Source organism: Urocitellus parryii, chromosome 5 (assembly GCF_045843805.1).
Source record: "Urocitellus parryii isolate mUroPar1 chromosome 5, mUroPar1.hap1, whole genome shotgun sequence".
Classification (NCBI taxonomy): domain Eukaryota; kingdom Metazoa; phylum Chordata; class Mammalia; order Rodentia; family Sciuridae; genus Urocitellus; species Urocitellus parryii.
The window spans coordinates 59233415-59256640 of NC_135535.1; the positions used below are offsets into that span (position 1 = coordinate 59233415).

A 23226-nucleotide genomic window follows, 5' to 3' on the forward strand; every position below is an offset into this window, starting at 1 on the left:
GTATGAATACTTAGGAGAAGATTTCACAACTTGAAGCTCTCAAAGTCCCAAGTGGGCTCCCAGCACCCCCCTAGCTCTAGCTTGGTTTCTTCCACTTCCCAGAGAATTGGAGTATTGTCTTTTGGAGAACCGGGTAGTCTGGATCGGGGAACCGCGAAGGGGCTTTTACTGATCTGGGGGAGCTGGCTGGGATTCCTGGGGGGAAAAACTTGCGGAGCAAGACGAGGCACTAACAGAATTGTAAGGCTAGACATGTACGCTGAGAGGACTCTGCAGGGTCTGCGTGGGGACCCGGGCGAAGGTAGACATCTACCGAGAGGATCGGTATGCAAATGAGATGCAAAATAGCACGCAGATAGTGCAGTTTTCTGCTGCACTTGGTTGTGATTCTGAGTCCTGCAGAGCTACGCTCGCAGTCCCCTGGCCTCTCTCTGTGACACGGTGTGGGAACCGCGTCCAGAGGGGGCGGGTCTGGGGCGTGGGAGCTGTAGTTATTAGGGGCAACTCGCCAGCTGGGTCAGGAGCGGAGGAGGCTGAGGGCTGCTGGAAAAGGAGGGGCAGCGCTTCAGAGCCAGGGCTGGGGCTGGCCGGGGCACCCACTCCTTCGCTCCATCTATACAGGATACAAAGGGGCCTCTGTCTTGGCTACAGCCGTCAAGGAAGATATCAAGACGGTGGCTTCTCATGGCTCCCCGTTTTGTCTGCAAGGGAAACAGACTCTGCGCGGCCTGGTAGCTGTTCTCCATCTCCCAATCTGGGCAAAGCCCAGGAATACAGCCAGAGCAATTCTGAGAGTCTGTTCCCAGCCCGCAGGCATTGCTGCAGAACCGACTTGCTTCGCTTGCAGAGGCTCAACCTGCGGGGACAGCCATTGCAGCACGCGGAGGGCCCTTTAAGGGGTGGGGCCAGTGCTCCACCGGGCCGCCTCCAATTCGATTCGGCGCTAGCTAGACTGGCTCGCACCTCTGCCAACCGTTTTTTCTTTTTCTTCCCGTCTCTTCCCTGGTGACCCCGGAAGTGGAAGTAGGCTCAGGTCGGTGGCCGCGGCGGGGACGGAAGGCGGAAGCAGAGGGTGAACGGGAGGCGGAGCCGGGGGAGCTGCACTCGTAGCTCCCCCTGGCCCCAGGCCCAGCTGCTCAAGGGGGAGGAGTTACCGCCGCTCTTCGGTACGTTACTTTCACCTCTTCTATCCAGCGGGTAGGAGGGTTCCCTGGGGCAACCCTGAGCTCCGCCCCCAGCTTTTCCTTGAGGGCCGCACAGTCCCCACCCTTTTCTGACAGTCTGCGGCGCCCCCTTTCCGACCGTTTTTCTCTTTTTCTTAAGAGTGACCCCCCCGACCACACCCTGTGCCGTCCTTCCCTCTCTTCCTGATTGAAGATTATAGCTTCCTGGGGAATGAAGAAAGACTACGGAGATCGGTGGTGTGTGTGTGTGTGTGTGTGTGTGTGTGTGTATGTATGTATGTGTATGTTCAAGCAAGGATGCAGTTAGTCTGGTTCTGGCTTATTGTTAGGGCTAATGAATGCCCTAGGAAAACTTGGGATAATGAGGGGGATGCCTACACTGAATATGTCCCCACTTTAAGATTGCTTAACTCTTCTCTTGGTTCCCACCTTGACCATCCCCATCTTGATACCTTTGTTCCAGGCATCTGAACTTATAATGATGGCTGTGACCTAAAACCCTCAGGAAGCCCTGGGGTCATGGCCCAGAAGCCCCCTGGAGAAAGAGGGTTGTGTGGAGCCCACCAAAGTGGTGGTGCCTCCCTCAGGACTTTAGGATCCTCCGCGGACCCTGAAATACTTTCATTCTCAGGACTCAGGGACTCAGCAGGGACTGCTCCTAATGGTACCCGCTGCCTCACAGAGCACTCTGGTCCTAAGTACACACGGCCCCCAAACCCATCCCACTGGTCGGATCCAAGCCATGGCCCCCCAAGGGGTCCAGGACCACCTAGGGAAGGAGAGGACCCTGATCAGAGTGAGGCATCTTCAGAAGAGTCGGGAGTGGACCAGGAACTCTCAAGAGAGAATGATGTCGGGTACCAAGAGGATGGGAACCCTTCTTTTCTTTCCATTCCATCTGCTTGTAACTGCCAGGGAACCCCTGGAATCCCTGAAGGGCCATATTCTGAGGGAGGAGATGGCTCTTCTAGCAACTTTTGTCACCATTGTACCTCTCCAGCCTTGGGGGAAGATGAAGAGTTGGAAGAGGAATACGATGATGAGGAACCTCTTAAATTCCCCAGTGATTTTTCACGTGTGTCCAGCGGAAAGAAACCCCCATCTCGGAGACAGCGACATCGCTTTCCAACCAAGGAGGATACTCGGGAGGGTGGACGTAGAGATCCCAGATCTCCTGGTCGACATCGGTTGGGCAGAAAACGAAGTCAGGCAGATAAGCGCAGAGGTCTGGGATTGTGGGGAGCAGAGGAACTATGTCAGCTTGGACAGGCAGGCTTTTGGTGGCTGATTGAACTGCTGGTATTGGTGGGAGAATATGTGGAAACTTGTGGCCATCTCATCTATGCATGCAGGCAGCTAAAAGGCAGTGATCTGGACCTTTTTCGAGTTTGGGTGGGAATCTGGGCAGGGAGGGTGGGGGGCTGGGCCCAGATGATGTTCCAGTTTCTACGCCAAGGGTTTTACTATGGGGTAGGACTGTTCACCCGTTTTCTTAGGTTACTGGGTGCTTTGCTGCTCCTGGCACTGGCCCTCTTTTTGGGCTGTCTACAGTTGGGCTGGCGGTTTCTGGTGGGACTGGGTGACCGTTTAGGCTGGAGGGATAAGGCCACCTGGTTCTTCTCTTGGCTGGATTCTCCAGCCTTGCAGCATTGCTTGACTGTGCTGAGAGATAGCAGGCCATGGCAGCAGCTGGTAAGAATAGTTCAGTGGGGTTGGCTGGAGTTGCCGTGGGTCAAGCAGAGGACTAATAGGCAGGGGAATACACCTATAGCTAGTGGACGCTACTGCCATCCTGAAGAGGAAGTGGCTCGACTCTTGAGCATGGTTGGGGTTCCTGAGGATGAATTAAACCCTTTCCATGTGCTTGGGGTTGAAACCACAGCATCAGATATTGAACTGAAGAAGGCCTATAGGCAGCTGGCAGTGATGGTGAGTACTCTTCCCTGTATTTCCTATTCCTCTTTGTTTCCATATTTTATTTTCTGTTTCAGTTTTAGGGAGACAATAAAGGAAACTCAGAAAATCAATTGAAGCTGACGGATAAAATTCTTAGGACATTTTTGGTACTGGGGATTGAACCCAGGGGAGCTTTACTACTGAACTATAGCCCCAGCCATTTGTGTCTTATATATTTGAGACAGGGTCTCAGTAAGTTGCCCAGGCTGACCTCAAACTTATGATCCTCTTGCCTAGTCTCCTGAGTAGCTGGGATTATAGGTGTGTGCCCCGGTGGCAGGCTCATAAAGACTTATTCTCTGTACTATGGGATCTACCTTCCTTCCATTTAAAGTATTTTTTGTCATGATTTTTGCCCCTGTCCTCCTTTGGAACTTGTTATAGCAAGCATTGTTGAACTCACTCATCCTGGAATAGCTAGATGAAATCCCTTTAGGGTGGGGAAGAGGCCTACTAGTCACAGAGTACCTTAGATGCTCTCCCCTGAATAAAGGAGGATTTTTAAACATGGGGCAACCCTGCTGTCTCTCCTAGATAGGCAAGTGTGGATCTAGTCTGGGAAGATTCAGGGAGTGCCCCTGAATGTTTATTCCAGGACCAGGTAGAAAAAACATAGTATTTCTAGATCAGCAACCCAGAATATGAAAGGGCAGGAAAATGAAACATAAATCACAGAGAAGTATATGCATATGTATTTGTACCTGAAAGTATGGTTGCTTTTAGTGATAAGGGAGTGTATAGGTAGGAGTTGTGATATTCCATATGCTTGAAGGAAATGGTTTAATGCTAGCAGGCAGTCAAATTGCTATTAGAAGTAGGTATTAAGTTGCTATTTTTTTGGGCTGGGGATGTGGCTCAAGTGGTAGCGCAGTCGTCTGGCATGTGTGCCGCCCGGGTTCAATCCTCAGCACCACATACAAACAAAGATGTTGTGTCCGCCGAGAACTAAAAAATAAATATTAAAAAATTCTGTCTCTCTCTCTCTCTAAAAAAAAAAGAAAAAAAGTTGCTATTTTTTATTTTTTATTTATTTTTAAATTTTTTTTAGAGAGAAGGAGAGAATTTTAATATTTATTTTTCAGTTTTTGGTGGACACAACATCTTTTTTTTTTTTTTTTTTTTTTTTAAAGAGAGAGTGAGAGAGGAGAGACAGAGAGAGAGAAATTTTTTTAATATTTATTTTTTAGTTCTCGGCGGACACAACATCTTTGTTGGTATGTGGTGCTGAGGATCGAACCCGGGCCGCACGCATGCCAGGCGAGCGTGCTACCGCTGAGCCACATCTCCAGCCCGACACAACATCTTTGTGACACAACATCTTTGTATGTGGTGCTGAGGATCGAACCTGGGCTGCACGCATGCCAGGCTAGCACGCTACAGCTTGAGCCACATCCCCAGCCCAAGTTGCTATTTTTTAGATACATGATTGTTATTGATATTTTTTACAACTAAAACTGTTATGAATGTAAGTAAAGTGTGTAAATTGCAATGGAGACCTACTTCCATTCTTTATGGAGCTGGACTGGTAAAACATCATAGTATGCAAATTACTTCAAAGACTACATGACACCAAAGAGAAATGGGCAACCAAAGTTTCCCTTAATGATTAATGGTACAACCAGGCCTGTAACTTACCAAAGAACTGGAAAATGCATACCCCTTAGTGGATAGCCGAAGATATTCTTAGTGTAGAAGCAACTGCTTACCCTCAGATTGTTATTACTAGTAGAGTTCTTTTTCTTACCTTTGTGTATTTTAGCATTTATCTCCTGGAGGATATAATTCTTACAAAAATTCTCATTTTCAACTTATCTTGGAGTGAAAATATGGTTAAGTTCCCTTTACACACCCAAAGTTCTTGTGTGGGCGTCCTACACTCTGAAGTTCTCTCTTGTTTTGGGCAAGAGTTTGTTAGCTTTTTTTTTTATATAGTTTCTCACTGACCTTACTAGGCCCCTGTGTGAACGTGTCTAAAAGGCTGTTATATTAGTTTGAGAATGTAGGAATTTAATAGCATTCTTTGTTGGGGGAGGGGTGGGCATCAGTGAGGAGACTCACTATATCTCTGTATTTTTGGGAACAGGGATAGTAACAATCAGGAAGCTGTAGAAAGAGAGGTTATTATTTGTCATGGAAGAAAGACTGAATTTTTTTTTTTTTTTTTTTTTTGATACCAAGGATTGAACTCAGGGACACTCAACTACAGAGCCACATCACAATCCCTTTTTTGTATTTTATTTAGAGACAGGGTCTCACTGAGTTGCTTAGGGCCTTGCCAAATTTCTGAGGTTGGCTTTGAACTCGCTTTCCTCCTGCGTCAGCCTCCCTAGCCACTGGGATTATAGGCACACAGTAGTCTCTGATATCTTCATATGCTATTTCATTTTGGAGACAAAAAAGCAGATTATAGTAGAAACTATATATAACTAAATTCTAGTTAGAGAAAGGACGAATGTGAACATGTAACATCTTTGGGACTCTTTACCACTGAGCTACATGCCCAGCTATCCCAACTCTTTTTTAAAAATATTTTTTCAGCTGTTGATAAACCTTTATTTTTTTAAAAAATTTATTCATATGCAGTGCTGTGAATCAAACCCAGGGCCTCACACGTTATGCAAGTGCACTACTACTGAGCCCCAGCCCTACCCCCCTATTTTTTAAAAAATATTTTTAGTTGTAGTAGGGCACAATACCTTTATTTTATTTTTATGTGATGTTGAAGATTAAACCCAGTGTCTCACATGTGCTAGGCAAGCGCTTTACTAAACACTGAGCCATAACCCCATCCCCAGCCCTTTTTATTTTTTGAGGCAAAGTCTTGCTAAGTTGCTTAGGGCCTCATAAGTTGCTGAGGCTGGCCTTGAACTGCAGTCCTCCTGTCTCAGCCTCCCAACTGGCTGGGATTACAGGCGTGTGTAACCAAGCCCGGCATCTTTGGAACTCTTTATGGCTGATTATAAAACTGAAGTGCAGGGCTGGGGATGTGGCTCAACTGGTAGCGCGCTCGCCTGGAGTGCGTGCGGCCCGGGTTCGATCCTCAGCACCACATACCAACAAAGATGTTGTGTCTGCCGAGAACTAAAAAATAAATATTAAAAATTTCTCTTCTCTCTCTCTCTAAAAAAAAAAAAAAAAAAGTCAACCATCTAATGTCACTATAATTAATGTGTGGTCTATTTATAAAAATAATTGTCAACCTAGGAGTGAAATAAAAGAAAAATCTTTAAAAAAAAAAAAAACAAAAAAACAAAAAACTGAAGTGCAAGGGCTTAGTATATGTGTGCCAGGTAAAGGGACCAGCCATCCTTATTTGCCTATTTGAGGTTGTGGGGTTTCCTGACATGTGGAACTTTCAGTGCTAAATTGGGGTAGTCTCAGGCAAACTGGGATGGTGAGTCACCCTAGTGCCAGATTCAGTGCAGTAACTCCCCCTACCACTAGCCCTAGACTTTTTTGTTGTTGTATTGGGGATTGAACACAGGGGTGCTTTACTACAGAGATATATCCCCAGCCCTTTTTATTTTGAGAGAGGTTGTTGCTAGATTACCGAGGCTGGTCTCAAAATTGAGGCATCAGCCTCTTGAGTAGCTACAATTATAGGTATATGCCACTATGCCTGGCACATGTATTCTTATTTAATCCTCCTAAGAATTCATAATAGGGGCTGGGATTGTGGCTCAGCGGTAGAATGCTCACCTTGCATGTGTGAGGCCCTGGGTTCGATCTTCAGTACCACATAAAAATAAGTAAATAAAATAAAGGTATTGTGTCCAACTACAACTAAAAAAATATTTTAAAAAATTCATGATAGATATATTCAAGGTCATAGAGCTAATAAATGACAGCTGGGATTTGAACCCAGATCCAGGGGCAAAGCCAGCATAATTAATCATATTGAAGGGTTGGGGTTGTAGCTCAGTAGTAGAATGCTTGCCTAGCATGCGTGAGGCACCGGGTTCTAGCCTCAGTACCACATAAAATTAAATAAATAAAAGTACCATGTTCATCGACAACTTAAAAAAAATTAAAAAAATAAAAGGTATACTGAGTCTTCAAAAGGGTGATGAAAGAGAACTCTGTTATATGGGAATAGACCTAAGATGGGGAGAGGGTTGAAATGGATTTGTGATTAAATCTCTTTGTTTTGGTAGGTTCATCCAGATAAAAATCAACATCCCCGGGCTGAAGAGGCCTTCAAGGTTTTGCGGGCAGCTTGGGACATTGTCAGCAACCCTGAAAGGCGGAAGGAATATGAGATGTAAGTTGGAGATGGGAAATTGTTAGGTGAGACAAAATGAAAATTCCTCAATGGGAGAGGCCCCTGAACTTGTGGATGGAGGCTCTCGGGCAAAGAGAACTGCAGTTACTTTCCTCTGATGAGCCAGGTAGCTCAAGGGGTGAATAGATGCCCCTCTTGTTGTCCCTCCCTCAGTATTCTCTGACTTACAAAGGCTTTCTTTTAGGAAACGAATGGCAGAAAATGAGTTGAGCCGGTCTGTGAACGAGTTTCTGTCCAAGCTACAAGATGACCTGAAGGAAGCAATGAATACCATGATGTGTAGCCGATGCCAAGGAAAGCATAGGTATGATATAGGACAGGGATGGGACAGCGACAGCTCAGGAACTGGGTAACAAAGACTTTCTTCTTGAGTATTTTTGATAATTTTAGGATACAGATAGTGAGGTTTGTACCTTAGCCGTACTATCAAGAGGTTGATTCAGATTAGCAGTAAGACAAAAAAATTAGCTAAGATAGAAAATTGAGGGCATAGTGTAAACAGGCATATGTAACAACCTAGTGGAGATAATTTTAAATCTTTTAGCTATGTTTGACAACAATGATGAGATTACTAGCATTGCTGTATGTAGGCTTGGTAACTATCAAGGAACTATCATTTTGTTTTGCATTTCAGGAGGTTTGAAATGGACCGGGAACCTAAAAGTGCCAGATACTGTGCTGAGTGTAATAGGCTGCACCCTGCTGAGGAAGGAGACTTTTGGGCAGAATCAAGCATGTTGGGCCTCAAGATTACCTACTTTGCACTGATGGATGGAAAGGTCTATGACATCACAGGTATACATCTATCCTCTAGAAATATGTGCTTGCTTCATTGCATATGGTTTAATCTATGATGTTTTGGCTAATTATTTCTTCTGTTTGCAGAGTGGGCTGGATGCCAGCGCGTTGGAATCTCCCCAGATACCCACAGAGTTCCCTATCACATCTCATTTGGTTCTCGGATCCCAGGTACCAGTGGTCGCCAGAGGTAGGTGGTATTCCTCAATTACCTATCCACCATTCCGGTTTTGAATGTGGTTTCAGATGACCTGCTGTTTAGAACACCTAGGTACCTCTCTAGGAAGTTTGGGAACTAACTCAATGTATCTGTACCTTAAGTAAGCATGACTCTTAACATTTCTTGTCGTATTGTTTTTTTTCCTCCTCAGAGCCACCCCAGATGCCCCTCCCGCTGACCTTCAGGATTTCTTGAGTCGGATCTTTCAAGTACCCCCAGGCCAGATGTCCAATGGGAACTTCTTCGCAGCTCCTCAGCCTGGCCCTGGGGCCACTGCAGCCTCCAAACCCAACAGCACAGTACCCAAGGGAGAAGCCAAACCGAAGAGGCGGAAGAAAGTGAGGAGGCCCTTCCAACGTTGACGCCCCTTCTCTTTTTTCCTCAAATCATTGTCAGGGAGTCAAAAGGGCTGTGTACAGCACAGGATGGAGTTTGATTTGATTATTTTTAAATATTTTAAAAAGGGAAAATGTTAAGCTTAAATTGTTCACTCAGTACTTGTAGGAAGCCCCTGAACCACTCGCCTTCCTCCCCCAGCACCCAGGAACTGAATCTTGTCTTCTGACAATACCAAAGAAATAGGGGGTGGCTAGAGCAAAGAACCTAAGGCCTGGACCTAGGCTGGACAATGTATCCCTTTGAGGTATGGGAATTGGGTATTTCCCTGGGGCCTGTATGCCTTTGTCTTGTCATTTGCTTTTATAGCAGATGATATTACCCCACCCCTGCTTTTTAAACTGAGTCTATCTTATTTCTTGACCCATTTCAGGGGGAGGCCCCCTCCTTTACTCTGATATACTAGTTAAAAGACAGAACAAGAAAGCATGTAGCCCTAATTTTGAAGATGCATAGAGTTCAAAGAGTGTAAACTGAACTTTTCCTCTGACTTTTACCTTGTGGGAAAATCATCCCACTTCAGGCTTATTGCTGCAAGGATGGCCAAAATTAATAATTTTTAAGAAGCAGACTCATGCCCTGTGCCCTTGGGTGAGGGGAAAGGATAAGGGGTTCCTAGAAGCCCTCTTGTGATCCAAGGGTTTGTATTTTTTTAAGTTTGTTCATATTTGTATGTACATATCTATTTAAAGCCAGGGGATTATCTTTCTATAAATATATAACTGGCAACCTGTATCTTCCCTTTCTTCTTTGCCTATATAGCTGCAGCCCTTTTTTCTCATTTGAGAATCCTTTCCCTACTTTTATGTGAGTGAAGAGGATCTCCTATTGGACCAAGGGAGAAGGGATAAAAAATTGCTTAGTTTTATATAAAGAGTTAGTATTGCATCTTTCCTCCCCAGCATTATGAAGACATCTCCTTACATCTCTTGCTGATTGAATTGTAGCCATCACTGGAAAAAGTTACTTTATTATAAGGAAAAGACAAAGCAGAAGCTAGAAGGTGGTAGGGGGTGGAAGATATGGAAAAATGTAACCACCAAACAAGCTACCCAAACTTGGATACCTTCCTGTTGATTTGGCTCTTAACCCCATCTGCTTTTCCTGATTCAAAGAATCTTGTACATAGCAGGGCTGGGCCCAGGAGCCCCATTTCCCAATCTCCCCTTTCTGAGAGTTTGGGGAGAGGTTGTATACTTCTCGGACTTTCAAGACATACAAAATAGTATGGAGAAGGGGAAGATGTTACAGCCTTTTGTTCCAGCACCTTCTCCATGCCCGTGGAACTGTTCTTAGCCCCATCCCTCAGTATTTGTTAATGCCAAAGAGACGAACCCCATGGAATTGAGGTAACTTAGGCAGCAGTACACTGAGCAGTGAGGTAGTGTTGATGAAGAAGTGAGCAGCATCATATTTGGTGTAGAAGCTGGCCAGGAGATAGCTGGGAGAAAAAAAAATAGAAGTGAGGTTGGCCTTCCACATCTCTGTTCTCATGCTTTTTTCAAGTGACTTATTTTAAATGTCCAGTTTTATTGCATGAAATCCTTGGATATCTGAAAATATTCCAGCTATATCAATAGTATTTACTTTGGGACAAAGGAGTAAACACACAGTAGCTTTAACTAGCAATTACAAGTCAGTTTGTTGTTAATGACAAATGGCAATGATAGTTGAAATTGCTTCAGCCTGTATGACTCTTATTTAAGAGTCCTTTTTGCTTCTACTGCCCAGTTTTTGAAGATTAATATCACTTCTGCCTTAATCTATTTGCTTTTAGAAGTGTAAAATTAGTTGGTGTCTTATATTTCTTCAGTTCTTTCTCTATTCCCCTGTGTCCAAGGAGGCAGTGAGGAATGCGTGATTACTGAATTTTACTTTGAACTGTTCTCTATAGGCTCAGGACTAGTGTATCATAGTATTTTCAAAGGGTCTTAGATGAGTGGTCTGCTTTTTAAAAGCTTCTCTATGAGCCATTCCACCTGGTTTTTGGAGCTGTTTCTAATCCAGCGTCTCCCTTAATCCCCAGAGACTCACAGTATGATAGGAGAGATGCTAAGGAATTTGCGAGAAGAAGTAAACTGGAGCCCATAGTCCATCTGCTCCCAGTGCGTCAGTAGCCGAGCCTTTCCTTGGTCAGGGGTTTCAAAGGGTGTTCCTTTCACTGTATGTAAGAAGATATACATTGCCTGGGAAGAGGGAAAAGGATGGTATTAGGGATAGAAAGTAGTCCTTCTACTCAAGAATTATGCTGAGACCCCAAAAGGAAGATAAAAGTCCCCAATTTAATTTTGTTTCTGATTGGGAAAGACCTGGGGTTGGTACAAGGGCCATGTTTTAGTGCTCACCAAGTTATGGATGACGTTGGTCAGGGTCCAGACAACAGGAATGCTGAAGAAGGGGATGCTGAGTAGAACCACATGCAGCAGTCCTACCAAGATGATGTAGGCCAGCCAGATGCCCCGACTATTCATCACTCGGGTGTTGGGGTTTACTTCACTGTGTGCCACCCCCACATTCATCCTACCACAGTGAGGGATCAGGTGGGAGTCCAACTCAATTTCCTCTCAACCCCTGTTTGAGTTTGTTTCCCATAGTTATCTCCTAAAGAGCCAAAATTCTCTGAATTCTATTGGGAATCAAAGAACTTCCCTATCATGCAGAAAGGAAAAACTGAAGGATAGGGAGAAAACTTGAAAAGCCAAGAATAGTCCATCCTTCTTGTAGAGACGTGGTGATTTTTATTCAGATCCTTACACTTCAACTGCAACAAGGCAGTAAGCCTAGGCTTGGGGTATCCACTTCTAGGAGCAGGGGAAAATAGGAGTATCTCACTTTACTTTTCTTAAGAATAAGGAATGATGAAGAGGCCACATATACCCAAAGTTCCAGAAGAGTCGTGAAATCAATTGGGACCAATACAAGGGATTAGAGTAAAGCTACCTCGAGTCCCCACCTTTTTCGCTGGGGCTTGTCCGACCTGTCTCTAGGCATGTCAGCGGCTAGTAACCTCATTCCTTCCCTCAAGCGTGGAGGCTACAAGAACTTGCCCAGTTTCTAAATTGGGCCAGAAAGGGACCTAAGCTTAGCGCCTTGAGAGTGGTGCCCCAGTTTTGCTAGGGGCAGTTCTAGTCTGAACGTGGCTACTAAAATCGTGCTAACACTCGGGAGGCTGAGGCAGGGGGACTGCAAATCTCGGTGATTTAGCGAGACCCCTTCTCAAAAAAACAAGGCTGGGGATGTAGCTCAGTGGCACAGTGCCCCTGGGTTCAATCCCAATATCATAAATAAATAGTGCTAGGTCTAACACAGAGGATAGGTAGTTAGGAAGCAGCTCTTGCCCTCCCTAAAATTCCCTGAATCCTAGTATTGAGCACACCCCATACAACTCCTAGCTTCCCTCTTTTCGCTCGTTGGTGATTTTCTAGAGCTCTCTTCAGCACTCCTTTCTCGATATTTCACGTGCCGCCTCCCGCTGCCCTTTCCTCCTCCCTTCATTTTCACTCCGCAACCCTTTCCAGTCTATCCATAGCGGAGCCCATACCTGCCAGCTTCAGGAGCACGTCCGTATAGGGTCACGGCGCTAGCTCCTATACCTGTGGTCTCCAGGAAGTAGCCTCCACACCTGCGGCTCCCTATTGGTGGAACAGAACCAGCGATGTCACCACCAATTGGTTGGCAGACTGTAATGAAGACGGACAATTGGCCGCCCTTTCTGTCATTAAGAGAATTCAGAACCCGCCTTTCTCTGGGTCCCACCTTTCAGAGAGCTGGGAAAGTTGCTGAGGGGCAAGAGAGCGACGCCAGCCATTGACTAATGGGAAGAGCCTATAGTACGGGGTTTGAGTAAGAGTGGCAACGATTGGTCGGCCTTCAATCTTCACGCCTAGGCGGGAGCTCCCGGAGGTGGAGGCCCGGGGGGTGGGGTTTGGTGAAGTGGAGGGGTAACAAGATGGCGGCGGAGACGGTGGAGCTCCATAAGTTGAAGGTACCGCGAAGTGAGGGAAGGGGTTAGGTGGGCTCTTCTGGGAACTGAATTATGGAGAGTGGCTTGCGTCTTCTTTTCCTAAATGTCCTTCTTTCAGGCTCTTCCACTTCATTTCCCGCCGTAGTTCTTTTGTCTCCCTTCCCAGGCCTCCCCTAATTTCCCATTTCTTCTCACAGTTTTATTGGTATCTTTACTTGTTATTTCGTCTTCCTTCCTATTGTTGTATTTCCCGTCACCCTTGCCCACCGGGCCGTGCAAATGCCTTCTATCTGTTATGCTGAACTCCTCGTTTCTCATCAGAACCGCATTACGTCAGGAGTCCCTCCTCCGGTCCCTGTGCCGGACCCGGGACCCGTTTTTCTCCCCAGAATTGATACTTTCCTGTCTGTTGTCTAAAGCTGAGATACTCCTGTTAGCAGACGATACCCTTTTTTCCTTATTTCTATTGGAACATGTCACTAAACATGATCCAGAAAATGCTTCCAATCCCTTTTTATAGGTGGGCTTACGCCCCCTGGACAAATTTCGAAACCTGCGTGAGGCCGCAGAATATAGACCTCCCTATAATAAAGACCTGGGAATGAGGCAGCCGGAAGAATTTGTAAAAATAAAACCCCTCAGCTTAAAAGTTTTTCCAGTTTTCTCACAATTTACCTCTGACTGCCAGCCTTCGCTCTGGTCACCCGCAACCTCCAGAGAGAAACTCTCAGCTGCAGTATTTTTGAAAAACAGTTGCAAGGTTAGATTATCTCTGCCCTGTTTGATCTTTGATGGACCCTGCGTCTCTTGCTGTCTCCACTGGGTGACACTCTGAATCAGAGTTTTAAGTTGTATCTTTTGGAACTCTTGGTAGTTTTCTTATACTCTCCTGGAAGGAGAGAGTACTTTCTTTTAGGAAGAGTTAAAAGAATATCTTGATTATTTGTGTATACTTTTGATTTCACAAGTAGTTTCCGTTAGATGTTTCCATCCTGTCATTCTGGGAACCTTGGACAAACCAGGCTGATTGAGAGAAAACTGAAAACTGATCTTTTAAATTTTAATGCCTGATGAATTAAAAAAAAAAGAAAAGAAAAATATGGAGTAAATGTAGGAAAAGGCCCTATCCTTAATCATAAGCCTTTCTGTGAAAGTCGACATAATTCTTAACTATTACATTCTAAATTGTACTAGTGTTTTTAGAGTTACTGTTAGCTTGATGATGCTGGAATGTGTAAGTGATATCAGTAGTCTCCTGATATTTACTTTAACAAGTAAGAAAAACTGAGCAACAACTTCCATTTATATGTGTGTGTGTGTGTGTGTGTGTGTGTATACACAAAATTTGTATAATTTATGTACTTCTGTACTGTTTGTATAAGACACTGAAGATAAATTTTAGATGAATGAGAATTAATATTAATAGAAGAGCAAATATTTTCTTCTATTTGTTCCATTCTTGAAATCCTAGATTAAGTCATCAGCTGCCCCATGACTTTTTATGGAGTTTTGTGGAGTTCCTTTTTCCATAAAAATCAGTATTTATCAGCCCCATATTAAATTTGCATTTACTTGGATAAGTCACTTTTACATAATGTTCTCTGACTTGGTTTTAAGTATTAACAGTCTGGGGCTGGGGATGTGGCTCAAGCGGTAGCGCGCTCGTCTGGCGTCCGTGCGGCCCGGGTTCGATCCTCAGCACCACATACCAACAAAGATGTTGTGTCCGCCAAGAACTAAAAAATAAATATTAAAAAAATTCTCTCTGTGTCTCTCTCCCCTCTCTCACTCTCTCTTTTAAAAAAAAAAAAAAAAAAGTATTAACAGTCTAAGAGAACATGTGGCACTCCTGAGGGCCTAAACTGGGCTCATTCTTTAATCATATTTGCTTGTCTTTGCTTTTTCTCTAGAGTGCTTCTTAACCTTTTGGAGGTCACAGATATCTTTGAAACTCTGATGAAAGGTATGGACCCTCTTCCCAGAAAAAGGCATGTACACATACTTTGCATGCGATTTGAGGGACTTCATAAAAATACCTTGTTGATCTGAGGAGTCCATGGACCTCTGGTTAAGAACCCATGCCTTTAATCTTTATTCTGGATAGTTAATGCTTGGTTCCACTGGTGATCTTGATAGAGTAATCCTGACTTTTGGGTTGCTTTAGGGTTTTATTGCCTTTTGAAAAATATCTTTTCAATTTTATGAAGAGAATTTGGGGCTTTAGTATGGGACTTTAGAAGAAAGAAACAAACTTTGAAGTAGGAAGAAAAAATATTTTATGAATTGATAGGTAAGTCCACATCAACTACAAACTTCTGAAAATTTTTTAGCAATGCAGTCATTCTAACACAGTTGGAAAGAGAGACTGAACTGTGGTTGAAAATGCTTGAACTGTAACAATACCAGACTTCCAGTTCAACAGGAGGAAAGGAACTGTTGTAAAGGAGAAAGACAGAAAAGTATAGTAGTATCAGAGTGTTGAGAACTGTTAGACATTTGTATGATTGAAATGTGAAGTGCCTTACATTGCTGACTGAAGGTAGTTTAGAAAGTTGATAAATTTTGTGATTAAAAAGGTAAATTGGAGTGATACTGACAAGGGCCTTCTAAATTGTATAAGGAGTTCTGATTCTTGTCATATAGTCATAAGCAGAGCTGGGAGCCTTTGGAAATCTGAATGGAGGAATCTAATATGATTAGTTTGTGTTCTTTTGGCAGTGTGGAAGATGGAATCTGGAGAGGGAAGGATTTCATCAGTTAGATGTTTATTATAGTATTTTCTCTGGCTTAAAACCTTTTAATTATATGGCTACTGATCTATCCAGCTTAATTTCTCACATGCCTACTACAGTGATCTTACTTTATTTCATTTCTTCAAAATGGGTGTGTCATTGATTGCCAACACAAATCATTTACTATGTGGCAAGTACTGGTTGAAGCCATTTGTGTACATTAACTGATCTGATTCTCATAATAAGCCTATTAAAGAAATACCTCTATATCTTCATTTAAAAGTAAAAATCAAAGCCCAGAGATAGTAATCTGACCTAGGTCACACAGCTAATAAATGGGGTGTCATATCCAAACTGTCTTCAAAATTCATATTCTTGGGCTAGGGTTGTGGCTTAGTGGTGGAGAGCTTGCCTAGCACAAATGAGGCACTGGGTTCCATCCTCAGCACTACATAAAAATAAACAAAATGTATTGTTACCATCTACAACTAAAAATATTTTTTAAAAATTCATATTCTTAATCTCTATGCAGTGCCTTTCCTTTGGAACCCTGAACCTTACTTGTAGTTTACTTTTGGCTGCAGTGCTCCTGCCACTCTCCCTTTCCAACTCTTCTAACTACTAGTTACCCTTCAGATAGCAGTCAAACAAGGAGTCCTTCCTGGTTCTATTCACACATATATTTAGGCAACTTTTCATATGATTCTCTAGTACTTTTGTTAAAAAATTAAACAGTATTTACTTGATCACTGGTTGTTTTGTTTCCCTGCTAGATTGTAAGCTGGGTGTGTGTAAGAACTCTTTCTGTTTTGTTCATGATTATTTCCCTGTATCTAAGATAAAACTTGACACATTGTAGGTACTCAGTAACTGTTTGTCAAGTGAATGAACATATTAAGACCCGAAAGAAGATAGTAACTATTAGAATGAGAACAAATTTGAAAGAAATTTGAGATGTAAAATCATAGTATTTGTAAGATCAGACGTGGGGGGAATAAAAGAGGATTTGGGATTTATTTTACAAAAGATGGAGTGCCTGCTATGTAATAATTACCAGGGGTTCTGGGGTTACAATGTTAACAAAGCACAGGAAATCCTTCCTTTCATGGAGTTTACATTTTACTAGGAGAAGGCACAATAAAAAAGTAAAATTTAGGGTGGAGGTATAGCTCAGTGGTAGAGCATGTAGCCTGTGCATATATGAGACCCTTGTTTCAATCCCTAGCACTAAAAGAAACAGTGAAATTTATAGTATGTCAGATGATGATAAGGTCTGTAGAGAAACCTAATAAGAGGTATAAGAGAGTATATTGGGAAGAATATTGTAATTTTAAATAGAATGACTGAAGATCTTATTGTAAAGGAGATGTTTTAAAAGATTTGAAGCTAGGTTTGAGGTGCATGCCTGTAATCCCAGCAGCTAGGGAGGCTGAAGCAGGAGGGTCAGGAGTTCAGGGCAAGCCTCAGCAATTTAGCAAGGCTCTAAAACAACTTAGCGAGACCCTGTCTCAAAATAAAAAATTAAAAAAAAGGTCTGGGGATGTGGCTCATTGGTTAAGTACCCCTGGGTTCAATCCCTGGTACAAAAAGAAAAGACTTGGGCTGGGGATGTGGCTCAAGCGGTAGCACGCTCGGCCTGGCATGCGTGCGGCCCAGGTTCGATCCTCAGCACCACATACAAACAAAGATATTGTGTCTGCCAATAACTAAAAATAAATATTAAAATTCTCTCTCTCTAAAAGAAAAGAAAAGACTTGAAGAAAGTGAACCAGTTAGCCATGTGTGCCAAGTTTTAGAGGAATATAGCAGGAGGGTAGTTTGTTTTTTATCAAAGTAAAAAGTTCAAGTGAATAAGAGGTGATAGTAGAGGAGAGGGAGAGCATATTCTGTGTGGCCTTGTAAACAATACTTGAAACAGTTACTTAACCTTAATGAGACAGGAAGCCAGTGGATTAATTTTTATTTCATTCTTTTTTTTTTTTTTTTTTTATGGTGCTAGGGTTCAAATACCGGGCATCAGGCATGCTAGGCAGGTACTCTACCACTGGGTTACATCACCAGTCCCCATTGGATGATTTTTTAATTTATTTACTTTTGGTACCAGGGACACTTAAACACTGAGCCACATTCCCAGCCCTTTTTTTGGATTTTATCTAGAGACAGGGTCTCACTGAGTTGCTTAGGGCCTTGCTAAATTGTTGAGCCTGCCTTTGAACTCTCAGTCCTCCTGCCTCAACCTCCCAAGCCACTGTGATGACAGGAGTACACCACCATGCCTGATGAATTATTTTTTAGTAGAAGTTAAATCTGATATGTACTCTTAAATTTCAAAAGAGTGGTCTACTTTGTTGAGAACTATAGTGAGGCAGGAGCTAACTATAGTGGCAATATAGTAATCTGTATGAGAGAAACAAAAAAAGTGAGATGCTAAGCAACTCAGAGCAATAGTGTTTGCAGTGGTGCAAAGGGATTAGACTGTGGATATATTTTGAAGGTGGAGCTGACAGGATTTGCCTGTGATTGGATTCAGGGAGGGAAATCTGTCTTTGATAGAAATGGAGTAAGAAGAGGGCCAAAGAAGAAATCTTAGTGAATATTTATAGGGTTGGGTGGAATAACTAGTAAGAAGATTGAGGAAGAGAGATATCTGCCATCAATGAGTTTACAAATTATATGGGGAGAATATATGAAAAATATCTTTTTTTAATACCTTCATTTTGTTTATTTATTTTTTATGTCTTGCTGAGGATTGAACCCAGTGCCTCACAAGTGCGAGGCAAGCGTTCTACTGCTGATCCACAACCCCAGCCCCCATGAAAAATATCTTTATAATAAAATATTTTAATCAAAATTTGAGACTGCATGGAGTGGCACATGCCTGTAATCCCAGCGGCTCAGGAGGCTGAGGCAGGAAGATTGTGAGTTCAAAGCCAGCCTCAGCAATTTATTGAGGCCCTAAGCAACTTGGCAAGACCCTGTCTCTAAATAAAATATAAAAAGGACTGGGAATTTGGGCTTAGTGATGAAGTGCCCCTGGGTTCAATCTCTGGTACCAAAAAAAAAAAATTAAATTAGTAACAGCTAGGTGTGGCGTTGCATGCCTATAATCCCAGCACCTTGGGAGACTGAGGCAGGAGAATCTTGAGTTCAAAGCCAGCCTCAGCAACTTAGGGAGGCCCTGTCTCTAAATAAAATACCAAAAAGGGCTAGGGGAGCTGGGGTTGAGGCTCAGTGGAAGAGTGCTCGCCTAGTGCGTGTGGAGTGCTGGCGAGCACCACAGTAAAAAAATAAATAAATAAAGGTATTGTGTCCAACTAAAACAAAATATTAAAAAAAAAAAAAAACGGGGCTGGGGATGTGGCTCAAGCGGTAGCGCGCTCGCCTGGCATGCGAGCTGCCCGGGTTCGATCCTCAGCACCACATACAAACGAAGATGTTGTGTCCGCCGAGAACTAAGAAAAAATAAATAAATGTTAATATTCTCTCTCTCTCTCTCTGTCCCCCTCTCACTCTCTCACTCTCTCTTTTAAAAAAAAAAAAAAAAAAAAGGATGGGGATGTGGCTTAGCGGTTGAGCCCCTGGGTTCAATCCTCAGAACCAAAAACAAAAATTAGTAACAAAGAAGCATAGTGGCATATGCTCCTAGTCCTAATTACTCAGGAAACTAAGATGGGAAAATAGACAGGCTGGACACCAGCCTGAGTAACTTAGTTGCTCTGTCTCAAAGTAAAAATAAATGATTATATGAAAGGGCTGGGGATGTAGGTCAGTTGTAGAGCACTTGCCCAGCATGTTCTGGGCCTTGGGTTTAACTCCCAGTAAGGGGAAGGGGATTAGTAAACAGGAAATCACAGAGCAATGAATGATTAATGTCAAATGTATTATAGTCAGTGATCTGTCCTTTCTTTATAGGTTGGATAGGTAAAACAAGAATGCTTGATTGATACTGAAAAATAAGATTTTAACAATTTTTGAATATGTAATTTCATACACAAGTTCATATTTCTAAAGGTACAAAAGGGTATATGGTGAAATGTTTACCTCCTGTGCCTGTCCTCAACTAGCTTCCTTTTCCTGGGTTCAACTATTGTTAGCTTACCTGTTTCTTGTCCAGGTATCTTTTGTATGTATATCATACAGTGATATGTGTTTGTGTGCTTTTGACATTATTGTGAGTATCCTGTATATAGTCAGCATCCCATTATTTTCTTAAACAGCCTTACTGAGATATAATTCACACATGGTAATATTTTATTCAATATACCTTAGTTTAAAAATACATTCTTTTATAATATGTAAAAATGGGGTAATATTTGATGTTGTTGTTATTATTATTTTTTTCTGATACCGGAGATTGAACCCAGGGACACTTAACCATAGAGCCATATCCCCAGCCCTTTTTATTTTTTATTTTGAGATGGGGTGGGAGTGGGGGGTGGGGTGGGGTTGTCCTTGGAAAGTTGCTTAGGGCCTCACTGAATTGCGGAGGCTGATTTTGAACTCAGTATCCTCTTTGTCTCAGCCTGATTTTGAACTCAGTATCCTCTTTGTCTCCCAAGCTGCTGGATTGATGTTAGTTTTATTTGAAGATTTTAAAGGTTTTAGTCCTCCTTATGTCATTGTGCCAAAATATTGTGGAAGAAGAAATTATTTTCAGCTATTTTATGTTTTTTTTTTAATATTTTTTTAGTTGTAGATGAACACATTTATTTATTTGTTTTTATGTGGTAATGAGGATCGAACCCATACATGAGAGGCAAGCACTGTGCCACTTAGCTACAATCCCAGTCCCTATTTTATGTTTTTACTCATCTGTTTCACTTCAAAAATGTCTAGGGCTGGGGTTGTGGCTCAGTGATAGAGCGCTCACCTAGCATGCATGAGGCACTGGGTTCGATCTTCAGCACCACATAAATGTAAAATAAAGATATTGTGTCCACCTAAAACTAAAAAATATTTTAAAAAAAATAATGTCTAGCCTGGCCTGGTGGTGTATACCTGTAATACTATCAACTTGATAGCCTGAGGCTGGAGAATTGCAAGTTTGAGGCCAGCATGTTCAACTTAAGGAGACTGTCTCAAAATAAAAAATAAAAAGGGCTGGGGATGTAGGTCAGTGGTAAAGCACCCATGGTTCAATTCCCTGTACTCCCCCTGCCAAAAAAGTTCAAGTGTATATGAGAAAAACCCTTAATAGAATAAAGGACGTAATACAACATTATGTAAAAAGCTTGTAACATTCCCATTTGACCAGAGAAGGGAACATAGTGGTGTTGAGAGGTCTGTTGAATGAGGTCACTGGAGACTGAAGTCTCGATGAGAGACAGTGGCAAGATCATTATACACATACACTACAGGTGATATTTAATTTTGTTGTTGGAGATTGAAGACACACATTGAGACACTCTACCACCTAACTCCCTACAAATGATAATATTCAAAATATTAAGTGATCTGTAGATGGCTTTTATTTTCCTCTGCTTTTTAGCATTTCTCAACTAAGTATTCATAATACTTTGTAATAAACCAATAAAAAATTTAAAAATGTAACTGAAATCAAAACACTCCTTTTTGGGCCTGGGGTTATAGCTCAGTGCTGTATTGCCTCGTACTTGTAAGTTCGATTGTCAGCACCACATAATAAATAAATAAATATAAAAAATAAAGATATTGTGTCCATCTTTAAAATAATATTTAAAAAAAACACTCCTTCTTGGAGAATTTGAAAGAAAATAAAGGAATAAAGTACCAATGTGAGAAAGATTAAGAATTTTAAGTAAAGGACTTTAAAGATCACTTAGAGAACTGGGTGTAGTGAGGTATTCCTATATCCTAGCAACTTGGGAGGCTGAGGCAGGAGGGTTGCAAGTTTCAGGCCAGCCTTAGCAATTGAGTGAAACCCTGTCTCAAAAAATTAAGCCAGGTGCGGTGGCACACACCTGTAGTCCCATTGGCTTGGGAGGCTGAGGCAGGGGGATTGCGAGTTCAAAGTCAGCCTCAGCAAAAAAAGTGAGATGCTAAGCAACTCAGTGAGACCATGACTCTAAATAAAATACAAAAACAGGGCTGGAGATGTGTTTCTGGGGTTGAGTGTCCCTGAGTTCAATCTCTGGTTACACCCACTCTGCCAAAAAAAAAAAAAAAAATTAAAAGGGCTGGAGATGTAACTCAGTGATAGAGTGCTCCTAGGTTCTATCTCCATTGCGGGGGCGGGGGAGTGGGAGGGTTGAGAGAAAGGAATAAAATAAAGATCACTTAGAGTATAGATTCTAGATTAATATTATTAAGAGTCTGATCCATAGACCAACCAGTACTGGTCTATGAAGTAGCTGTTACTAGTTAATGAAGAGATAAGTACAAAAATTGAGAGAAAGCTTCTAGAAACTCTTATAGTGGTTTAACATCACTGCAACATGCAAGTATGTGTTTGTTTTTCTGGTAATCAATATTTATTTTTACAAAGTTTGGTTCATGACTTAGGTGGAATGTTCTAAAAAACAACTGCACCAATCTACCTATTTTAAAAAATTGATCAGTGAAATTCAGAGGGTTTTGTCTAATCCCTCATCCATTGTCTAACACTTATAAAGTTGTTACTAGCTATCCGGCACTATCCTGAATGTTTTGCAAATATTTGCTGGTTTAAATCTTCATAATGGTCCTGTGGGCGTAGGTACTGTTGTTATTTCCATTTCACAGGTAAGGAATCTGAGGCAAAGAGAGTTTAAGTTACTCCTCTAAGGTTACATAGCTATAAGTGGTAAAGTTACAATTTGAACCTAAGTAGCCTGACTTTAGAAGCAGTGTTCTTAAACTACTGTGCAGTCACTCTGCAATAATTTTTTATATGCAGAAGTCTTTCTAAAATAATTTTTAATGGTTCATTACCTGTCATGATTCTCAATATAGAATGCTGATGGCTTACTGGGTAGGACTATTAGTTCTCTGTATAGTTCTCATCCCTGCCTGCCTGCCGGCCTGCTTCACTCACTAAATACTTTGCCTCCTTAATCAATCATTGTAATATTAAAAACAACAAAATTCTACTCTCCATTTTTAAATGCACTCCAGGCTGAAAACTTTGTAGAGATGAAGAACATACTTCATAGTGGTGAAATGCTTTTTTCTATGGAACTATACTTTCTCACTTCTACTGGTTCATCTTAGATCTATACTTCAAAACCAGAAAGGTCATCTTTCAGGCTAAACGTCTATCTGTGTGATGATCTGCATATATAATTTGTGAAGTTCTTCCTTTTCCTGCTTTATGTCCTTGGATTGACTTATACTTCATAAAATAAGAGTATATAGGGCTGGAATATTTTCTTTGATATGAGGATGCTAACTCATAATAAGGGGGGTAAGGGAAAATAGAAGTACTTTGGCTTAGATGAAGGGAATGAAGGGAAGGGAGGGGGAATGGGAATAGGAAAGTTAGTAGAATGAATCAGATATTACTATCCTATGTACATATATGATTACACAACCAATGTTAATTCTATATCATGTACAACCAGAATAATGAGAAGTTGTACTCCATATATGTATAATATGTCAAAATACATTCTACTATCATATATAACTAATAAGAACAAATTTTTAAAAAGTGTGTAGGACTGGGAATATAACTCAGTGGTAGAGTGCTTGCCTACCATGTGCAAGGCCCTGGATTTGATTCCCCAGCATTGACACAT

The 23226-nt window shown here is 42.1% G+C and overlaps 3 protein-coding genes across 6 annotated transcripts in view; 2 read left to right on the plus strand and 1 right to left on the minus strand.

The window, feature by feature from the left end:
- The first annotated feature begins 136 nt into the window (after positions 1-136).
- On the plus strand, positions 137-9584 carry Dnajc14 (DnaJ heat shock protein family (Hsp40) member C14). 2 transcript variants are annotated; one of them, XM_026398442.2, is made up of 8 exons: positions 137-324; positions 1019-1166; positions 1648-3113; positions 7295-7401; positions 7607-7726; positions 8057-8217; positions 8308-8410; positions 8592-9584. In XM_026398442.2, the coding sequence occupies exons 3-8, from the start codon at positions 1704-1706 to the stop codon at positions 8800-8802; spliced, it is 2112 nt and encodes a 703-aa protein (XP_026254227.1). In that variant the 5' UTR covers positions 137-324; positions 1019-1166; positions 1648-1703; the 3' UTR covers positions 8803-9584. The 2 variants fall into 2 exon arrangements, with proteins under 2 accessions (XP_026254227.1, XP_026254228.1); XM_026398443.2 differs by lacking the exon at positions 137-324 and adding an exon at positions 1324-1421 and having other exon boundaries at positions 347-1166.
- Positions 9585-9799: 215 nt separating this feature from the next.
- Ormdl2 (ORMDL sphingolipid biosynthesis regulator 2) lies at positions 9800-12436 on the minus strand. Its single transcript, XM_026398394.2, has 4 exons — positions 12378-12436; positions 11182-11356; positions 10871-11022; positions 9800-10277 (listed from the first exon to the last, which is right to left on the minus strand). Exons 2-4 carry the CDS (start codon positions 11353-11355, stop codon positions 10142-10144), a joined length of 462 nt encoding a protein of 153 aa, XP_026254179.1. The 5' UTR covers position 11356; positions 12378-12436; the 3' UTR covers positions 9800-10141.
- A 325-nt stretch (positions 12437-12761) lies between these two features.
- Sarnp (SAP domain containing ribonucleoprotein) overlaps positions 12762-23226 on the plus strand; it is a 57146-nt gene continuing 46681 nt past the window's right edge. For all 3 annotated transcript variants that reach the window (XR_003301660.2, XM_026398325.2, XM_077798352.1), the window contains exon 1: positions 12762-12821. Coding sequence is in view for 2 of the 3 variants with exons in the window: in XM_026398325.2 (XP_026254110.1) it covers positions 12786-12821 (36 nt within the window). In the remaining variant the exon portion in view is untranslated. The remainder of the gene's footprint in view (positions 12822-23226) is intronic.